The sequence below is a fragment of the Epinephelus lanceolatus genome, chromosome 7, assembly GCF_041903045.1.
Source record: "Epinephelus lanceolatus isolate andai-2023 chromosome 7, ASM4190304v1, whole genome shotgun sequence".
NCBI lineage: Eukaryota > Metazoa > Chordata > Actinopteri > Perciformes > Serranidae > Epinephelus > Epinephelus lanceolatus.
Genome location: NC_135740.1, coordinates 18956804 through 18976557, shown reverse-complemented (window position 1 = coordinate 18976557; position 19754 = coordinate 18956804). Strand labels below are relative to the sequence as shown.

The following is a 19754-nucleotide window of genomic DNA, read 5'->3' as shown; positions in this document are numbered from 1 at the left end:
CAAAATACACCCATGAAAAATCGCATGTCCAAAGCCTAAAACACATAAAACACATGTGCAAACAATATTCATTACATCAGTGACCACCAACTCCCATGCATGCTCACATCAACAGTATATTAATCACTGAAGAGGGGCAGGAAATGTGTTTCCCTGCCTCACACAACATAAATAAAGAGGGGGATATTCTCACACCATCACCTCATTCTCATCTGCCATGCGCTGCAGCTGCTCGCTTTGTCCATTAGGTGTCGCTCAACTACTGCACCTGGTGCATCCAGCCCCCCAACCTCTGGCCCGGATTGTCTGGGTTCGTAATTGTCACGGGCCAATCACAAGCGAGGTGGGCGGGTCTCCATTGTTACTACAGATACTCGAAGAAGTTTGCACCGACCTGCTGCCTGCAGCTGCACCTATGAGTCTCCACGTTAATGAATAGCCGCGGCCCGCGCGAGACACACGAGCCGATTATGCCGAGATAAAAAGCATCTGACTCGCGTTCCGTCCGATAATGGCATGCGATGGTTCATCCGCGGAGGATTTCCCGGACAAAGTGATGCCCAGAGCGGCTCCGTGCACGTGCAACAAGAAGTGCAGGAGTCGGAGCAGCAGTGTTGTCTTCCTGGGATTATTCCTGCTGTCGCTGTCTCTACACGCTGTCACCCTCGTCTGCTATTTGGACCTGCGGTCCGAGGTCAAAAGGGAAATTATCCACCAGAAGCGGGACTCAATGTTGACACTTGCGGGGAGTGACCTGGCTGACCCGGCGGCGGTGCTCTCACCCGGACACCCGCGACTGGACTCCGGGAGCAGCCGCACCACAGAGCCTCATGAGGTAAAAAAACACATTTAAATAAAAGAAAGTTAATTTAAAAGTAAACGAGGAGCCATTCAAGGCGACATTGTTCTCATTCCTCACGCGGAGGCTGTTCGTGTTCATTCACCTCCGCTCAGTCCTCCTGTTCCCGTATCACGGTGTCAGGTTTTGTGTCTGCGCCCTGTCATGGCATGTTTCTGGGCAACTTATTTTACAGTAGCCTTGTCACGAAGTTTTGTCAGCTCAGTTTCCAGACAAATATGTTTTGAATCAGCGCTCCCGTGTGTGCGTGATTCAGCCTCTTGGACAGAGATGCACAAAGGTATAAGCTTCTAAATCTGTCACCTGGCCAAAGTCTCCTGTTCAGGTAAACACATCCAGAGGGAGGCACATCAAGGAAGTCAAGGAGGGTTGGTGCACTTTGTCCACATCTAATAAGACACTGCTTTAGAAATATAAAGCCCACAGTGAACTCATTTGCTGCAGATATTGTTTTATTTGTCCTTAATCAAACCACATGTAACCCAATTTGTCTTGTTTCCAGAGCTCTCCCTAAACAGACAGAGGTTGATGCTCAAAACTTAGGCATCCTGCCCAGCTGGATTCACAGAGACGGGTCAGTCAGTGTGCTGGAGCAGGTGGACGGAAAATTAACTGGATCACCAGCAGGTGCAAAGCCCAAGGGCTGATGTAAATTCATCAGGACTTAGATGGGGCAGTTGGTACTTGGAGCCGAGCCAGACTCGTCTCACATGTGTTTTCTTTTCTGGCAGCGGTCTGATTGAATGTTCATTGTGTTGTCTGTGGCTTTGGCAACAGCCGACCCACCCCCCCACTTCACTCCATCACCACCACACACTCACTAATTTCATCAGTACAAAGGGACCAGGCATAGGTCTTAGCTTTGCATTGCTTGCTCAATTAGCTCACATGTCACCGGGCGTGTAACCTTTTTTGCAGGGGAAAATAATCCGCCGTGTGGGGCACCGGCTGGACTTTTGCACAAACTGTCAACTCGATCCTCACCCAGAGGATGGAGACAGTCATTTCTCTGCAGGAAAAAAAGATCACAGAGATCATTTGCTGGTATTGGTGTTTGCCCTGTAACATTTTCCTCTCACAAGTGGGAAGCTGAGCCTATTCATTTAGTCATCAGCGTGTCCTCTGCTAAGCTTATTTTAGTTTGGTTTTCCCAGTTAAAGCCCAGTGAGATGGGTCTGGTATTCAACCCAGATGGTGACGCTTCATGAGGTGAAAGACTGTGGCCCAGCTGTAAATATTTAACAGCGCTGTGATGCTGTCCTTGCCAGATGTCTGCATTAAACAACTCTGATTACACATCCCACAGTTTACATAGTTGGAGAAACAGGAGCATGTGGCATTTGGACGCGGCGGCTGCACTTGTTAGCTTTCCAGGCATTTTCCTTTGAAGAATCTCCTCTGAAGAGCTAAAAATTGTTTATTGGATTTTTCACACAAGTCCTCATCAAAGGCACCTCAGCAGCATCAGTGCAATTCGATGTGATGTGCAGGTATACAGACAAGTGTAACAGATTTGGAAAGTCTTCAGAAGACACGAAGCGAAAACAACCAGTTATAGGAACAAACATGCACACCACATATCTGTTGGGGCAGACATCAAGTGCCAGGCTTTGTCATCATCGCATAGTATCAGTGAGTAACCTCAGTTCACATGGACTTAGTCGGCGTTGTGGTCGAGTTGTAGTTTGAAAAGAAAAAAAGGCAAGTGGCTTGGTGTAATAACAGCTTCGCGCACCACATTAAGTGTGTGTCAGATAGTTCTCAACTGGGCCGGTCAGTGTCGAACATCAATCATTTGGCGAAATTCTTTTGAGTCAAACAGAACGGAAAGAGACGTTTTTTCTCAGTTGTGATCGTGGCTTTAGGGAGGATTAAATTCTTTTAAGTGGACTAAAATGGAAAACGACACTGACATGAGTTTTAAGATGTATATGTCTTCTCAGAGTGCTCGTGGAAAGAAGCAAAGGTGAAAAGCAAACGAAAAGAAAAGAAAAGTTTGGTCACATTTGAATGAATTTTCATCATGTTTTTGTCTCCTTCCATAGAGCAACCGCCCGTCACTTGTAGAAAGTGAACTTCTGAAGGCATTTCGTACAAAAAATTTTAGATCCACAACTGATCTGAAGGAAGTGTGTGTGGCTGTAACTCCCAGATAAGAATCTAGGCTACATGAGCCGTAATACTACAAGTGTCTGATCAGAATCTGTCTGTGAGCAGAGGAGGGACTGCACGTAACTCAGGTTGCAGGGTGTTGCGGAGCAAAGAAAACCAGGCAGAACACATGCTATCAAACCAGCACAATGTGAGCCTATGTATATCTGCCATGGTGTCTGTGGAATTTTATTTGATCAGTTTCCTTAGATGTAGGTACAGAAATGGAAAATACTCACTGTTAAATATACAGTAATGGCAGGAAATGTAATAATAGAAACATTTTGGTCAGATCTTTTTTGGAGAATTGCTCTCACACACACTCGACAATAACGTACCACTTAACGTCTCACACTTTTTCAGACACAACTTGTTGCTTCTTAATGAGAGCAGATGATGTGGTCATTTATGATCCGGGCCCGGGGAGCGAACAAACAGTCTTCCCCTCAATAGTCCCAGTTGGTATGCCCTTGAGCAAGGCAGTAAATCCCAGCTGTCCAGCAGATCTGCTGCAGTTCCCAACAGTAAAAAGCCCCTTCCAGGTGTGCGCAGCTCTGAGGAGTGTGATGCAAAGCGTTACTGAATGAGAGCAAGTGTCACTCACAGTCGGCTCGACCCTCGTTCACCTGACCCCGGTGAGTGACACGTCCTAAAACTCGACCCATGGAATATTTAATTGTGTCCGCTCAGATAGCGTTTTTATTCTTCAGCCTAACATTTTTCTTATAACCATTATATGAAATAATTTTCTCCTCTGATGTATGCCTTCAAAGTCTCCCAGAGAACAGATGCTGAAACATCTGGAGTCTAGTTAACGGCTATTAAAAAAGTCAGTTTGATGGGACACAAAGTCCTCAGCAGCATACAAGCTCTGGGGCGCCAGGGTGGGCTGTCACCCATATCTACTTTAATTGTGACCAGTGCATGATTAGTTAAAACAGCGGTATCATATGTACACATGGAGCGAGCCTCCATATCAGGAATCAATCAGTATGGACAGAAGTGTCATAAAAGCACGAGGCGGAGGAGGTGGAAACACCAGAGATGTGAGGCTGCAAACTTTTCCATATAAGACCGAATTGCCTTGACAGACAGATGGCGCAGACGCCCAGTAAAGATGAAGTCCAGAGTCACAAACATCTACCAAAATAATAAATTCTCAAAGCATTCGCAGCATTCAGCGAGAAGCCGCGTTGCCAGCAGTGTTGCAACAATCTGAAACGTGATTGGCTGCTGACAGGCAACATTTCCCTTAGGTTGAGCTCCACAGCTTTTTTAGATGACAATCTATGGACACTGTTATTAAATTACCCGAGTTGTGCTTTAAAACACATGGCCCTTTCAGAGAGCAGTGTGTGATGCTGGCTGAGGTAAGGACACTTAATTTTGGATATTATTTTAAGAAGAAAACACGCTGTCACAGTCGCAATTATCAGCGTGCTATTAAAGTTAGTAATGCCTGTGCAGCAGTGATGATAATAATAGTAATAAAGTGCTTTTATTGTCATGCTTCTCATGATAGGTATGTAAAGAAAAGAACGTGCCTCCAGATATACAACATACATAAGCACCCAGTGTGCATCTGGTGCCCACAGCCACCAGCCCCGAGTTTCACCTCTTCAACTTTCTAACTTCTTATTCTCAACCACAATTCAGTGACTAATTTTCACTGCTGGTGTAAGATTTAGAGGCGTTACTGCAACCACAACGTCTGGAAATGAGTTTTGTTCAGAAAAACACATGAGCTGTGGCCCTTTTATTTTAATAAACCGCTTTAAAAGTTACAAACGTCGGAGAATTTCTGTGGTCTGAGTGCAGAAACGAGATACAAGCTGTTGTAATAGCAAGTGTTAATAGGGCCAAAAGAAGTCTTGTGATCACTAAATTACACATCCCTGGGGTGACTGAATTTTAGTCATATCCTCACGGAGCAACGGGGAATCGCGTCCTCTGCGCGCAACAGCACCCCCCATGCTTTGAAGCTTTGAAAGCCCTCTAATTAATAGCATTTTTTCCCTCGCGCTGAAAAAGAATGGTTTACTCAATAGTTGGCACTTGGCATACATACCAACACGTTGTCATCCTGATTTACTGTAACTCTGCGTGCCTTTGAACGGTATGAAGGCTGTAAATGTTGTAATGAAGTGAAATGAAGCAAACAACGGCGCAAAACCATTTCTCACAGTCCTGTAAAGGATTGGCTTTTTTTATTTTCAATTTTAAAATCACTTTGTTGCCTTCATCTGCAGCACCAGATGTACTGGTTTTGGTAGTAGCCTAGCAGATTGCTTGTTTGTTTTTTGTCGTTCTGCTGGGGCTTAATCTCGGGCCAGGAATTGGCTGTTGAATCATGTTTGGCTGTCAGAACAGACGAAAGTGTAATGCCATATGCCTGAACATACACCCAGAATCCTTTGAGAGGTAAAAGCCCCCTATATGCCAACAGCTGGAGAGGAGATGTGGAGACACCTGCGCGCCAAATGAACAGCAAACGTCGCTGCTCGCGGGAACATCTGGAGCTCTGTGTGTCGACGAACCATTCCAACACATACTCCTCCATCAGGCTGGAATTCCCGTGCTTATAAGGTCAGACATGGCTGGCAGCTGGTCAGGGATGTAGACTTTAACTGCTCTGAGCTTGCCCAACACAGCCAGCGGGGGGTGTTTGACATGATACAGCTCATCCCTCACCACAGGAGGGGGGGTTCCCACATCTGAGACGAGGTATAGAAGAAACTCGAAACATAACTTTTCTTGTCTGTCTTCTTATGGTCTTTCAGTGGCTCTGCTCGAAAACCACACAAAGAGGCACTGGGAGTTCACGCTGCTTTCCAGAGAAGGAGATTTCTCGCCGTTGGGCTTTAACAACTATGTTTACTTGAGCATCACAGCTGGAAACATGGAGTATGTCATCTTGTACCCAACTGGGTTCGGCCCACGTGGAAAAAAAAAGGAGAGAGGTCAAAGTGTCTGTCAGTAAGCTTGTCTGCTTCATTCCCAGCAGTGAGAATAAATGATACATCATTATTTATTATCTTTTGATCCATGCTAAGGGGCTGCACGTGTCACCGCGTCGGAGATGTCAGTTATCCAAACTCCAAGCAGATGTCCGGCACAAATATAAGTTGTCTGGTCGCCTGTCCTCAGCCATCCAGTGCCTTCATGCCTCTCACTCTTTCCATTATTTATGCTGACACTCCAAAGTGTGACCGAAAGCGATCTTGTATATATTGCTCTGCTCGACGAAAAGGAGGCTTTGGGTGGTCTTGTTGTGCTCGTAGTGCCGAGTTTCTTTGTCTATGCGATTCTGGGAACCCTCCAAAGATGTGATCACAAACTGGCTGTTCTAACAGAAAGCGACTTTGAAACGATCTGAAACTCTTGAATCCTCAGCATGGAACATTTTTTGTTGTCAGAGCCGGTCACGTCTCGAGCGTGCCACAGTCAGGTCAGCACGTCCTACAGAGTTCATGTGAATGTAGGTCGACCAGAACCAGTCACATAAGAACACAGGCATGTGGTTTGCCCCGCCACTCACTCGCCCATGGGAACACCCCACCACTGTAGCATAGCTTTTCCTGTTTTTTGGGGATGAGCTCAGACCAGCTACATCAGATCCTTTTCTTTGATTTTTTTTTTTTTTTTTTTTAGCTTATTCATGCTACCTCTGAATAGGGCCGAGACCAGGTGCCATATGAATGGGTATTGCTCTCAGATTAACCACAATTCATGTCCTCCTTTTGTATAAAAAGGTGAATTTTAGAGCAGTCGTGTCCAGGTGACTGTCTCAAACGGCAGAAACACAGACAAAAGTGACTTGGGTTACAGGATGGTTTACAGCCCCAATGGGACAGACAATGACTTGGCCACAAATGAATGCGCTGGCTGACAGTGTCTCACATCTTTTCAAATGCCCCAAGTTGTCTCTGTGCAAACATTATACCCCAAGAATAGAAAAGGCCACTTGTAACGTGGGTTTCGCTCTCAAAAAACTTGTATCACTCATGCCTTTTGTTCGCTTCACGGAATTAATACGAGGTGGTCTTGGCTGGTGTTCATATTCCGAGGAGTGTAAAGCAAGTGGCCCTCTTGATTTGTTCTGCCATGTGAATTTTCCATACTCATTAATATTTTCTTTTTTGTTTTTCACCAGGAGAAGTTACTGCACAGAAATAGCGAATTCCACGCCACAGAGGATAACAGGGGCATAACTCAGCGAGCGAAAAGAAGTCCCGGCAAGCAGCCAGAAACAGGTACGTTTGGATTTATCATTTACCAAAGCTTGTTCTTACACCTCTATTCAGAAGTTATACTCAACTTTTAGTGTCCCCCTCTTAACCCTTTTGTATGAGTCAGGCTCAAACTCCAGATTCAGTACCCTTATTGACAAAAAACAAGCACGAACCATTGCTCTCTGGTGCACCTGCGTCACTCTACTTTCTGGATGTGCACTTGGCAAAGGCTTTGTCTTCTGTTGAGCAACGGTTTCTCTAGCTTGTTTGTTTGGAGGGGATTCAGTACAGTGTAAATAACAGGCTTTTGGTGGGTTTAAAGCTCTTAAATTTTCAAAACCGTTTGTTAATGGTTTGTCACTTTTTGTGGAATTGATTTTTTACTGCTTTGTGCTTACTTAACAAAGCAGCCCCACCGCATAATGTTGCCGAGTTTATAGAGCACGAGATTAAATGGAATGGGATTGATTATTACTTGGATTGCAAACAAGGACAACAAGGAGTTTGGGAGGGTTTCACCAATTTGAAACAGACAGGCGAAGCCCGTGTTGATTTCCCCCGTCTCAAAATAATATCAAGTCCCTGAAATATCTTTTTATCTGTCAAACAAGCACATTGTTGGAATCCAACTGTGTTATCGGTCAGGTCTGAGCCGTCGGAGAACAAGACAAAAAAAAAAATTTACTTTGTAGTACATGCAGTCGTTTTTAAGCCAGGTGGCCGTTTTCTGAAAGAGGGTATCATCCGAGGCTGTGATGGCTTTCATTAATTACTCCAAATTGATTTATCGTAATCAATAGCTCCGCAGAAAACCACATGGCCAATATGTCTGAATTAGCTTTTGTAGTTTTTGTTTAGAATGCCAACTATGCAAATAAAAAAAGCCGAGCCTTTGAAGTTCCATGTCTGAGTGCAGCAAGTGCAGCATGATCACAAGGCATTCCAATGTCTGTGGCGTGACACTGAATACTTGGGGGGAAGTTTAGTGATTGTGTTTAAATTAGAAGAAAAAACTCACCTTTGAGACTTTCTACATAAATCAGTAAAGTCCCGAGCCTCTAAACACTAATCATTCCCAGGTCTCTCCTCTGCTCTCAGCGCACAGACAAAGGCTTTTGTAATCTCAGCCTTAGATGTGTGTTTCTGTGTGTGCCTGCGTGTGTGTGTCCTGTGTTTGCACGTGTGTGCGTATGTGTGCGTTCTGGGCACTCCTAACGGGCACCAGATTCCAGATAGGGCTGCTCGTTAAGAGAAATCTATGCGGATGCATCCAGTCATTTAGCCAGAGGAGAAACACTGGCCATATGTTTGAGGGGGACTCAAACTGTGAGGTTTTAAGGTTAAATGGCCTTTGTAGTTGTAATGACATGGTAAACACAAGAGCAGCGAGACGGCTTTTTGAAAAGGATTCTTCAGCTGCACTCACACACACACACACACACAAACACACACACACACACACACACACACACACACACACACACTAAGTGCATTTTGTCTTTCAAGCGCTGACATAGATGCCCCACCAACATCCGTGCACGCACACACATACACATGGCTGTAAAGCGAAGACGCGCGCACACACATGTACACACACTTTCATCTGCATTCTCCATCTGGGCTTAATTCAAAGAAAAGGATTTTGGCAGGATAAAGTATCTCTCTAATGATCTTCTCCAGTTCCACTGCCTGTGAATGCTTAAGGCACTTGTTCATACAGAGGAGGTGAAACCACACTTACAAATTACTACACTAGAAGATACCACAGACTGACATACCTCCACTCCAGTGTTCAGTGCCGAACATCTGAATCTGTTATTTTAGCCCATTTAGGATACCTACACGGAATGAACGGGATACTCGAGATGTTATCCGAGATGATAATTGTTCGGGAGACCATTTCAGGCTTAATCACGCTGTTTTTGTTTCTTACAGAACCGACTGGGAGAGAGAGAAGGAAAGAGAAGAAAAAAGGTAATACATAATTTAGCCTAAATTCCGGTTATCTCGGTCATTGATTAGACTGCTACCTGCTGCCTACTTTCTGGAAGTATGTGTGAGACGTCATCCAAAATCCAGTAACTGTGTTGGCTTTCAGTGTTTAACTCTGTCCGTCAGGCACATTAATCCTGCCTCGTCTTTTTTTAAATATCAGACTTTACAGTGTGTAAAGATGCTGCACAGGCTGTACACTGGAGGCAAATTTGTGATTACAGGATATATTAAAAAACAAAGATTAAGCTTTGCGAACTGCTGATTCTGCTTTCTCTCTTCGCAGGGAAAAAAAGGTCTGTGCCGGGCCCCCCTGGTCCCCCTGGTCCCCCGGGCCCACAGGGGCCACCGGGCATCCCTGGAATCCCCGGTATTCCAGGAAGCAACGCTGTAGGGCCCGCAGGACCCCCTGGACCCCCCGGGCCGCAGGGACCTCCGGGCACTCAAGGTCCAGCAGGTATTAATACCTACAATAGAAATGACACGATAACACACTGAGATAGCCAAGGACTTGAGCCAGAGGAGTGGAAAACACCCACAAGTTTCGAGATTCGTTCTAAGATTACAGTATTTTCCCGCATGCGGACCCGTTCCCACACTAGAAGGGGGCTCAAGTTGTCAAAATCAATGAACTCATTGCCTTCACAGTGAGAGTTTCTGATGCAGGATGTCAAACATAGTGTGGGAGAGCGGTGATCGTTCTTTAAACTATTTCACTGTTTGTTTTCTTTTAATTATCATCTCTCCTTTGTTCCCCAGCCGTGTTGAAGGCCAGAAATTTATCATCTCTCTCTCCCGCTCTCTTATTGTTTCAGGGGTTCCCGACAAGACGAAAACAAAAGAATTCCAGGTAGACTATGTCAGCTATTGAAAATTAAATTTCACCCCACACACACACACACACACACACACACAGAATCCCAGATGAAGCAGCTGCTCTCTTGTTTTATTGTGTATTCAGATTAGTCACCAGAGATCTTTGTTCCTTTTCAGCCTGCAGTGGTTCACTTGCAAGGACAGGAGACAACAATCCAAGTGAGAGAAGGTGAGTCTTCTGTCTCTTCTCTGCTGGAGCTGCACCCCTGTCTTTGACACACATCAGTAAACATGTCAGAGACCTGGGTCTGCAACTGTTCTGCAGACTTACACCAGAATAAATGTAAGAGTTTACGGTTTAGGGGACTAAATGTTGCCACCAATGTTTACTTTGAGATTAGGTAAGATTATAGTAACCCTAAAGTAATCCTATAGCTATTACAGGATTAGTATTCAGTTATAGGCTTATGTTATAAGTCAGACTCGTGTTGACTCCGGAGCAGAGTCCTCGCATGCTAGCAGATTTAGGTTTCCCTGCATAACCTTGTCAGCCTGAGAGGAGTGTAAGCATCATTAGCAGGTTTATATTTTCTGCCAGCGCCAAGCTCTGGTTGTGGTTAAACACTGCTAAAAGCTGTTTATGTTGACTGTTTGCCTCTTTGTTTGTTTGTTGTGACATGTTTAGATCTGTCTGAAGGCATCCTTAGGAACTGGAAGATGGTGTCCATCCATCACCGCGTGTTTAAAATGCACTCTCGCTCTGGAGAGCTGGAGGTGCTGCTGGATGGTGTCTACTTCATATATAGTCAGGTAGAAGTGAGTACGGTCCTTGACGTAACTCTTATAATTTACAGTTCAGAGTCAAAAGAACTGGCAGTTCCTCTGTAGCTAAGCTTAAAAACCTGCTCGCTTTGCTGACCCGTAAATGTTTGAGTGATATTATTATGAGACATAGTTTTTTCCCCCCCTCTCCCTGTGGCTTAGCGTCTATAACTCAAACCCTTGTTTGCTACTCTGATATTCCAGCTGTTCCAACTTTAAATAAGCTCTTTAATATCATGTGGACTTGTTTTGACTACCCTCTCAGTCTCGTGTGCATTTTATGTCTCCACCAGGTGTACTACCTCAACTTCACCGACATTGCCAGCTATGAGGTGATGGTGGACTCCAACCCGTTCCTCCGCTGCACCTGCAGCATCGAGACGGGCCAGCGCAAGTTCAACACCTGCTACACGGCTGGGGTGAGCCTGCTCCGCGCCGGCCAGAGGATCTCCATACGCATAGTGTATGAGGACACACTCATCAGCATGACCAATCACACCACCTTCCTGGGAAGTGTCAGACTTGGAGAGGCTCCATCTGCTGGACAGAACTGATAACTGCACAGCCACCAGCACTCTACATGAAATGCGCCCGTCTTGCCCCCGCCGTTCAGAGGCAACTTAAATCCCTCGGGTTATTAAAGGTCGAGGAGCCCCCAGGTGACTTGTGTTCACTCTCACAGCTCTGTATTAAAAGGGACGACATAGACTGTCACACTTCCCCTTCACGTTGATTCTGTGCAAAGAGATGAGCCTCGATAAGCCTCGTCAAACAAAAGGTCCTATTTATAGCCCCCATTTTGTGTCAACACGGACGGCATCTCTTTATAACAAGGAAGGACACTGCGCTGACATGTACTTAATATTTACCTATTTTTAAGTGCTGTTGAATGATAATCTTGTATCTCCAAAAACACCAGCTACTCAAAATGTTTTATTCGCAGTTTGTATACAGGGCCATTTTAATTAATTTAATTATATAAACAATTATAAGTGGTTAAAGCTCCATATGCCCCAGGGTTATAAGAATGATTAAAGATCATATACATGTTCAAAGCACTTATAAAGGTATCTATGCAAAGCTGAGACACATCCATAAAAACTGGAGTTATAAGGTATTCACGGAGCAACAGCACTATATATTTTGCACACATTTGCACTACAGCATCCCTGCAGAATATCAGTGATATGTTTTGTTACAGTGCTATTGTTTTAGTTACCGTATGAATGAATCCATGTGGAAAAATGATAGTTGTTTATACGTCTCTGTACATATTGTATATAAAAAGGGATATACTTTTGTAAATGGAGTTGATTGATGGATTAAAATGTTTCATTTTCTGTCTAAATGCATTCGTCTGTCTTTTGTGTGTGTGCGGCGGGTGGTATTGATTTAAAAGGTTAAAACTTCTCTTTCATATTGAACTCCGCTGGCACGAGTATTGACAAGAACAAATGATGTTCTCGGAGTGAGGCCTTTGGCTTTATTAAAATGTGGCTTTTTACTTTGACTGCGAGTTTCACAATGCGCTGCAAATTTGGCTGTAATCTTCATACAATCTAAATGAGTTCCATCTTGAGAGGCAGAGAGGAGATAGTTCCTCATTTAGGAACTAATTTTAAGAACTGAACGTTTAGGTTTCCGGGGTTAACTGATGTGTGACCTCACCCGTTTGAGTAACTTGAGGACATGCAGTCTGTCTCGCTAGTCTCACAATGCTTTACAATGCTTTATTATCACTCACAGCATTTATGTTTTGTCTTAGTCTTTTCCTGGTGCACAAAGCCAGTGTTTTAGAAAATGATTTTCGCAAACTCCAAGGGGACATAATTCTACAATTAAATCAGCCACGTTCTGAGGGAGTCAATGGGAAAACAGCCAAGATGTCTAAAACAAGGGAGGTATGTCACTGATTATGCAGGATGGAGTCATCTTGGACATTGTACTACTGAGATTTATGCCATTAGTGAGTGTTCAGATAACGCTGCAATAATAAATTTTCTCCTAATGCTTTGTTTTCTCATAGGACATAAAGCCAAGTACTTTGCAGAAAGCTCAGAGTTCTCTGAAGATATCTTCTAGCAGAGTAAAACGGGAACAGGGCAGCCACAGAGGTGGGTTGGAGCTGAGAACTGAAAATGTGTCCATTAGTCACAGTCTAATCTGGTAATGAGAGCATAAACAGTATATGCTAAGTTAATAAAATTAAAGTATTATGTTTATTCCCTCCTCTTGCCAGCTCCAACATCATTCCTGCAGTTAACAGCTAACACCAACAAACAGCCAGACGTAAGAGGTAAAACTAAATTCAAGTCTTTGGCTTTAGCATCGCGCCATATGCCATTATTTTGAGTAAGTGTATCTTGCCATCTCCCGCAGGAAATATAACAGTGATCCCTTGGACTGTTTCTGCGCAGCAAGGAAATACAATTTCACAAAAGGAAAACAGAATTGTTGTCCAAGAGGATGGATATTACTTGGTGTTTGGACAAGTATTGTGTCACTGTAACTCAAGCATAACTAAATTGATATTACATCTGATTTGTTCCAACTGTTCCGCTAATGTTCTGCTTTATTCACAGGTTTTGTTCAATAGCCCGAGTCGAGCTATGGGTCATGTCATTCGAAGTTGGTGTTCAACTAGAACGGGGACAACATCAACAGAGCTCTTGCGTTGCCTGCAGGAGATGCCCGATGAAACTCCTGCCAATACGTGCTACACCGCAGGTCAGTGAGCTGGTGCTGTGAGCCTGCATTGTGGCCGCTACAGGAAATAGTTCAACATTTTGAAAATTATGTTTATGCACTTTCTTGCTTAGAGTTACATGAGAAGCTATCACTCTCATGTCCTTTTGGGAAATACAAGGCAGACAGTTAGCTTAGCTTAGATTAGCACACAGACTAGCTAGTCCGACTCTGTCCAAAGCATAAATAAAATTTGCCTCCTCGCTCTTATGTACCTTGAGTTTTTATTTTTCTTTTTTATTTGTGCACGTGTAAATGCGACACATGGTAGTTGTGCAGAGGATTATGTGCTATTACGTGCTATTTCTTGGCCTGGAGTGGTGACTTGAACTTCCTGGAATGTCATCTAGTGATAGGCGGACCATTTCTTTTCACAGTATTGGTTTCTTTGAAAAAGACTCGAAATATTTACGGCTATTGATCCTTCAAGGTCTTTGCAAAATATGGTGTCAGTTTCTCCATGACACTCTGTTACCGTACATGCATGTTTGACAGCTAGCGCTGCCTGCCCCACAAAGCTTCTCTTGTATGTATTACCTAACATCATGTATAAGTTTACATGATAGATTTATAATAATACATAGATAATGGATGCCAAGATGGCACCTATTCATTCCAATGGAGTCGCTCATCTGGTGCATACTGTATGGAAAAAAAATCATATTAGCAAGAGAGCAGACGTGAACCGCAGAGGATTTTTTTGCTGCAATACCGCGAGCCGCCACTAGGAAAATTGGCTGCAAGGCAGAGCAGCATTCCTGTGGGTGTGGTTTACATTAATAAAGATAAAATATTCAATTTTAATGCATTAATTCGGCATTCCACTAGTATGTAGACAGGCTATGTGAGCTCAATATGATGTTACAGAAATGCCACTAACTAACGATCTGTCATTCTTTAAGGGGTAAATAGCAGACATCTCGGTTAGCTCTCTTTGTTATCAACGTGTTAATTATATTATATTATATCAAATGTTCTGAGTGGCAAAATACATCACATCTTTTTAGCATTCATGTTGTTTCCATGTTACAACTCAAAGCTCATGAACACACCGAAGTTGAAAGAACGACCATCTGAGGAGAACATTAGTGCACCACTGGCCTTGGCTAGTGGAGGTCTTGACTCCAGTCCAATTTAATCTGCCCTCGCTTGTTCATTCAGTGCTGTTACTGCACTACAGAACGACACATTAGGGAATCATAAGCACTCAGATGTTTCAGACGCCCATCATGGGTCTCATCATCACCCTGAGGTTTCCACACTGCTTCTGGCCAATTACACTTCTGTCTTTGTACAGACTAAATGAATGAGATATTCTGTGTTAATTTTGTGAGCTTTACTTGGTGGTAGAAGGATCTTGCTACATCAGGACAGAGCCAGGCTAGCTGTTTCCCTGTGTTTCCACTCTTTGTGCTAAGCTAAGCTAACCAGCTGCTAGTTTTAGCTTCATTTTAAGCGTACAGGCATGAGAGTGGCATCAATCTTCTCATCGAACGCTGAGCAATCCTTTAACTTAAGCAGCCCCCCCACCATGCTCTGTAAACACCAGGGGTCTCATTTCTAAACATTGTGTGCGAATGAAATGAGGCCTAAAAGAGGCATACGCCACTTCTCACGTTAAAACTGTGATCTATAAAAACAGACTTGATGGGAGAAACTCTGATCCATTTTTTTTTTGCATGCTTTTGTCCATACGTTTTTCTGGCATGGATTCTACAGTTTTTTAAATGGCACCCCAAATGAGGGAATATCTTTTGAGACTGGCATCCATCCCTCCAGTACAGCTCTAGAGATTTGTAAAGTCTAAGCCAAGCAGCATTGAAGCTGGCCTCACTCAGAGACATATGTCAGTTTTTCCTTTAATTTCTCACCCATCTTGTATCTCCTCTGATGCCCTCTTTTATGTATCCTCTGTTACAGGTGTGGTGCAGCTGCGTCGGGACGACGAGCTAGAATTGGTGATACCATGCAGGCCCCAAGCCCTCATCTCTATGGATGCAGAATGGACCTTTTTTGGTGTCATACAGCTGAACTGAAACAAGACAGTATGACAATGATAACTGTGCAGCTCGTTGCTGCAGGATGTAGGAAACTGACACTGAGCCGTGTGAGGGGACGCTGATAAAGGGCAAAGTGACAGCAGCAGGAAAACTGTCGGGACCTGTCATTAATCTCTGGAACATACATAATGAACTTTTAAAATGAACTGCCCATCTCATGTGTCAGTTTTCTTTTTTGGAAGACTTTTAAAATCCTTTGTCTTTAAACCGATATCTTTCAGGTAGTCCACCTGGGCCTGTCCCCCAGCATTGTTTACGTGAGCTACCACCTCCTTTCATCGGTCTATTTCCGCATGTCTCTTTATACCTTGCTGGGGGCCTCCCTCCAGCTCCACCTCCACGCCGTCTGTTTGTTTGTTCCTCTCATCTATTTTAGAATGGTTTCCGTTTTCCTCAGACTTTGACAGGAACAAACAAAGGTATAAATTTATATCGCTCGGGAGGTGTTTTCCTGGTTGACACAAAGTCAGCGCTGTAAATACTTTAATATATTGTAACAAAATTTAAGCTGTAGTTGGAATTATAGGCTTTAGTGGAGATAAATTCTCAATTAAAGTTCATAATAAGTTTTTTGAATGTATACATTTGTGTAATTTGTCACATTAAACACAGAAATACGACCATCTTTGTCTAAAAGCCTGTTTTATCCAAATGAAAAAGTTCTGGGATGTTTTCTTAATAGAAAGTGATGTATCTGTGGTCAAGCCTTTATTGTCTAAATATAGTATCCGCAGTGCCTATCTGGTGTCCACAGCTGTTTTCTCTCTCCCTTTTTTTTAATGAAGCATGCCTATAAGAGGGGGTGTGTGTGTGTGTATATATGAGCTCTGACAGCAGTCGTGCTACAGTTTAACAGCAGCAGAAGAAGCCGCAGAGGGAGGATGGTCAGACACATGTTCTCTAATCTCCTACTACTCTGGTCACTCAGCCATGACCTTTACATAACTGGACTGCCATATCATGAGCCGCAGGTAGGCCCCGAGATTTATAATTCTAATTTTGTTCTAATCTGCAAACATCTTTTAGTTTCCTCTCTGTGGTTCAGTCTTTGATTATGATTAATGTTCCTATCATTTCAAGGAGCAGTCCTGGAACAACCAGAGTCTCGATTCTGTCCCTCTGGATTTGGATGTAAGGCTTAGAAGACTAGACCTGTCCAATAACTTCATCAGACAGTTGCACACACTTGCTTTGCCATACTTGGAACAGCTGGACCTGAGCTCCAACCAGCTGGATCTCATCTCCGAAGGGGCTTTTGAAAACCTGGCTCGACTTGAGAAGTTGAATTTGTCCAGAAATACACTGAACAACAACTTTGGCAGGAACGGCAAGGCCCTCCAAACCATCAGTAGACTGAAGAGTTTGGACATATCAATGAACGGCTTGAGAGATGATGCAGTGGAAGTGTACCTCCGAAACAAATCTTCTCTTGATCAGCTTAAGATGACTGGTAATGCTTTAACGAGACTTTCACACAGCTTGTTCAAAGAGAGTACAGGTTTGAGGGCCATTACTATTGATGACAACCAGATATCGGTGATAGAGCAGGGAACGTTTGAACCATTGGGTCATTTAGAGATGCTTGACTTGGCCAGAAATAACCTCGCACATATCTGTGATTTCAAATTGCCTCAAGTTAAATATCTAAACCTCAGTCAAAATTCAGTGGAGTTCTTTGTCACGCATGAGAATGACCAGATGTACAGGCTTGAAATCCTCGACCTGAGTCACAACAAACTCATTTATTTCCCAATTGTTCCAAAAATGAATCGTTTAAAGTATCTTTATCTACAGAATAATATGGTTGGTGCCTTACAGTCAGAGGCTACAATGGTATCACAGGCCAATGCTCTTTACAGGGAGATTATGCGTGAAAAAACACCTAGAAAAAATAACCTGCACTCAAACTGGAGGCTGATGCCACTGACTTATATTGACCTGAGCTATAACCACTTCACGTCTTTCCCACTGGAGACTTTGAGCCGTCTCTTAAATTTAGAAACTCTAAATTTCAGTTATAACTGTTTGCAAAACATCACCTGGAATGTACGAAATGATCAATCAGGGCACCATCGGCAGCTTTTCTTCCCCTCCTTAAAGTACCTCGACCTGCAAAGTAATGGACTTGCATCCATTTCCCCACTATTTCTTAATGCGCTCACGCAAATAGAAACATTAAATCTCCAAGACAATTCAGTGCAACCATGTGCCCCCATGGAGCATTTTCCGAGCTCTCAGCCACCGCACCACATGAATCTCAACGCATCCTGTGTTGTCTTTGGGCAGTTAAGGACTCTTAAACACCTCAACCTTAAAGACAACAACATCGAAATGCTTCACCCAAACACATTTCAGAAAACCTCTTTGGTTTCTCTAAACCTCGCAAGCAATGCACATATGGGAATGCAAGAAGGCTCATTGGAAGGTGTGCAAGAGACTCTTCAGTCCTTGATCATCAGTGAAATAAACATGACCACCTCTGAGCTGTCTTTACCCTGCATGCCAGTGTTAACGGAGCTGAACGTATCTAACAACCATCTAGATGGGATACCCAGCAGCTTGAGCTGCTCTCCTCTGAGAAAAATCGACATAAGGAATAATCGTTTCGCCACTTTAAACCAGTCTTTGATTCTTGCTTTATCTGTAAGCCTCAATGTTATGTATATTAGTGGAAATTATTTTAACTGTTGTGACAGTAAATGGCTGAAAATACTTCACGAGCTTAAGATAAAACTGCCTGATGTGAGCGATGCTGTGTGCTTTACAAGTGATGGAAACATTGTAATGACAGAGTATCTGAGAAATCCTTCGGTGAATTGTTTGTTTCACACAAAAGCACAGGAAGTCCACTTTGGAACAATGATCATCATTGTTTTATTTGTAATTGTTATTTTAACAGTGTTCATCATAATCACCAGGAAGGTGTGTTTCACACAGACATCATTTAGTGTGACATGATTGTTCTGTAAACGCACATGGCTTACATAAAGTAAGCAAACCAAACCCAGCTCAGAAACTGGATAGCAAACTGTAACCGAAGCATACTTCCTGTGTCTTTCATTGTGCATGATCCTTTTTACGATGAACAGAAGTGGGGTTTAATGGCTGCTTGGACTATAAAAACTAGATTTTCAGATAATAAAACACAGTCAAACCTTCATCATCTGTCATGATTTATCCTCATCTCCATTCAAGCCTTTCTTGTATGACTAACCCTGCAACATTTTTAGCCTAGTAGAACACACATCCTGCTGTGTGACCTGTGCAGCCAAAGTGTTGTGATTGAAATTGGCTTTATCGACTCCCAAGCTGTTTGGTTACAGTGCGTGCCAAATCGCTAATCAGGCAGAGAATTCTTGCCCATACTTCATTGTGAAATATTTGTTTGCAACTAAAAATTAAACTTGGCTCAAATTTTTATGACGTCTGCGAGGCGTTGCACAACATTCCCAGAATCTGGACTCCTGAACAATCCAATAAAAACGCCAATAGGAGACCTACGAGTTTCTGAATTACCATAAAATATATATATATATATATTTGACTGTGTGCAAGATTCATTTGAATACATATAACTTTCTGCATCTGTTTGTGTTTTGTTGTGTAGAATTTATGTGGCTCTGACACTGGTTATCAAATACATTGGTGAATATGGCACCAGTTATGCTGTACATAATAAACATGCTGTGTCTAATAGCCAGAATATGTTGGCAGTCTTCATTCTGGAATATGAATCCTCTATTTCTATACCTGCAAAAATAAATCACTGAGGTTTGGAGAGGAAAAGTATCTGTTTCTGTGAATTTATGTTTTTAGTTGAGCAACTTCAATTCCACCAAGTCATAAAACACTGACTTGCAGGGCTGCTATCATTCACTGTGAGATGTCTTTGGTTAAACTAACAACACATTAATAAACTTCTAATTTTATCCCACACTGCTGATCCACAGTGAGTTGAGCTGATTGTCTGGGGGAAATGTGCAAAAGCCTCATCACATGTTGCAGTTTAAAATGAATAAAAAGGAATCTAAAGATTGGACTACCTCCTGCAACGGAGTTGCAGAAGGATATCCTGTT

The 19754-nt window shown here is 43.2% G+C and overlaps 2 protein-coding genes and 1 pseudogene across 5 annotated transcripts; all 3 read left to right on the top strand.

The window, feature by feature from the left end:
* The first annotated feature begins 374 nt into the window (after positions 1 to 374).
* Positions 375 to 12217, top strand: LOC117260679 (uncharacterized). 2 transcript variants are annotated; one of them, XM_078169265.1, is made up of 8 exons: positions 375 to 835; positions 7164 to 7263; positions 9178 to 9216; positions 9521 to 9691; positions 10050 to 10084; positions 10228 to 10279; positions 10736 to 10860; positions 11166 to 12217. In XM_078169265.1, the coding sequence occupies exons 1-8, from the start codon at positions 512 to 514 to the stop codon at positions 11424 to 11426; spliced, it is 1107 nt and encodes a 368-aa protein (XP_078025391.1). In that variant the 5' UTR covers positions 375 to 511; the 3' UTR covers positions 11427 to 12217. The 2 variants fall into 2 exon arrangements, with proteins under 2 accessions (XP_078025391.1, XP_033488604.1); XM_033632713.2 differs by having other exon boundaries at positions 10736 to 10866.
* Positions 12218 to 12526: 309 nt separating this feature from the next.
* On the top strand, positions 12527 to 16298 carry LOC117261454 (tumor necrosis factor ligand superfamily member 13B-like; annotated as a pseudogene). Its single transcript, XR_013491792.1, has 6 exons — positions 12527 to 12773; positions 12899 to 12986; positions 13112 to 13168; positions 13252 to 13364; positions 13455 to 13599; positions 15538 to 16298. The product of XR_013491792.1 is annotated as a tumor necrosis factor ligand superfamily member 13B-like (transcript).
* Positions 16299 to 16514: 216 nt separating this feature from the next.
* LOC117260675 (transforming growth factor beta activator LRRC33-like) lies at positions 16515 to 19754 on the top strand. Of its 2 annotated transcripts, none has more exons than XM_033632706.2 (2): positions 16515 to 16648; positions 16764 to 19754. In XM_033632706.2, exons 1-2 carry the CDS (start codon positions 16559 to 16561, stop codon positions 18633 to 18635), a joined length of 1962 nt encoding a protein of 653 aa, XP_033488597.2. In that variant the 5' UTR covers positions 16515 to 16558; the 3' UTR covers positions 18636 to 19754. The 2 variants fall into 2 exon arrangements, with proteins under 2 accessions (XP_033488597.2, XP_033488596.2); XM_033632705.2 differs by having other exon boundaries at positions 16758 to 19752.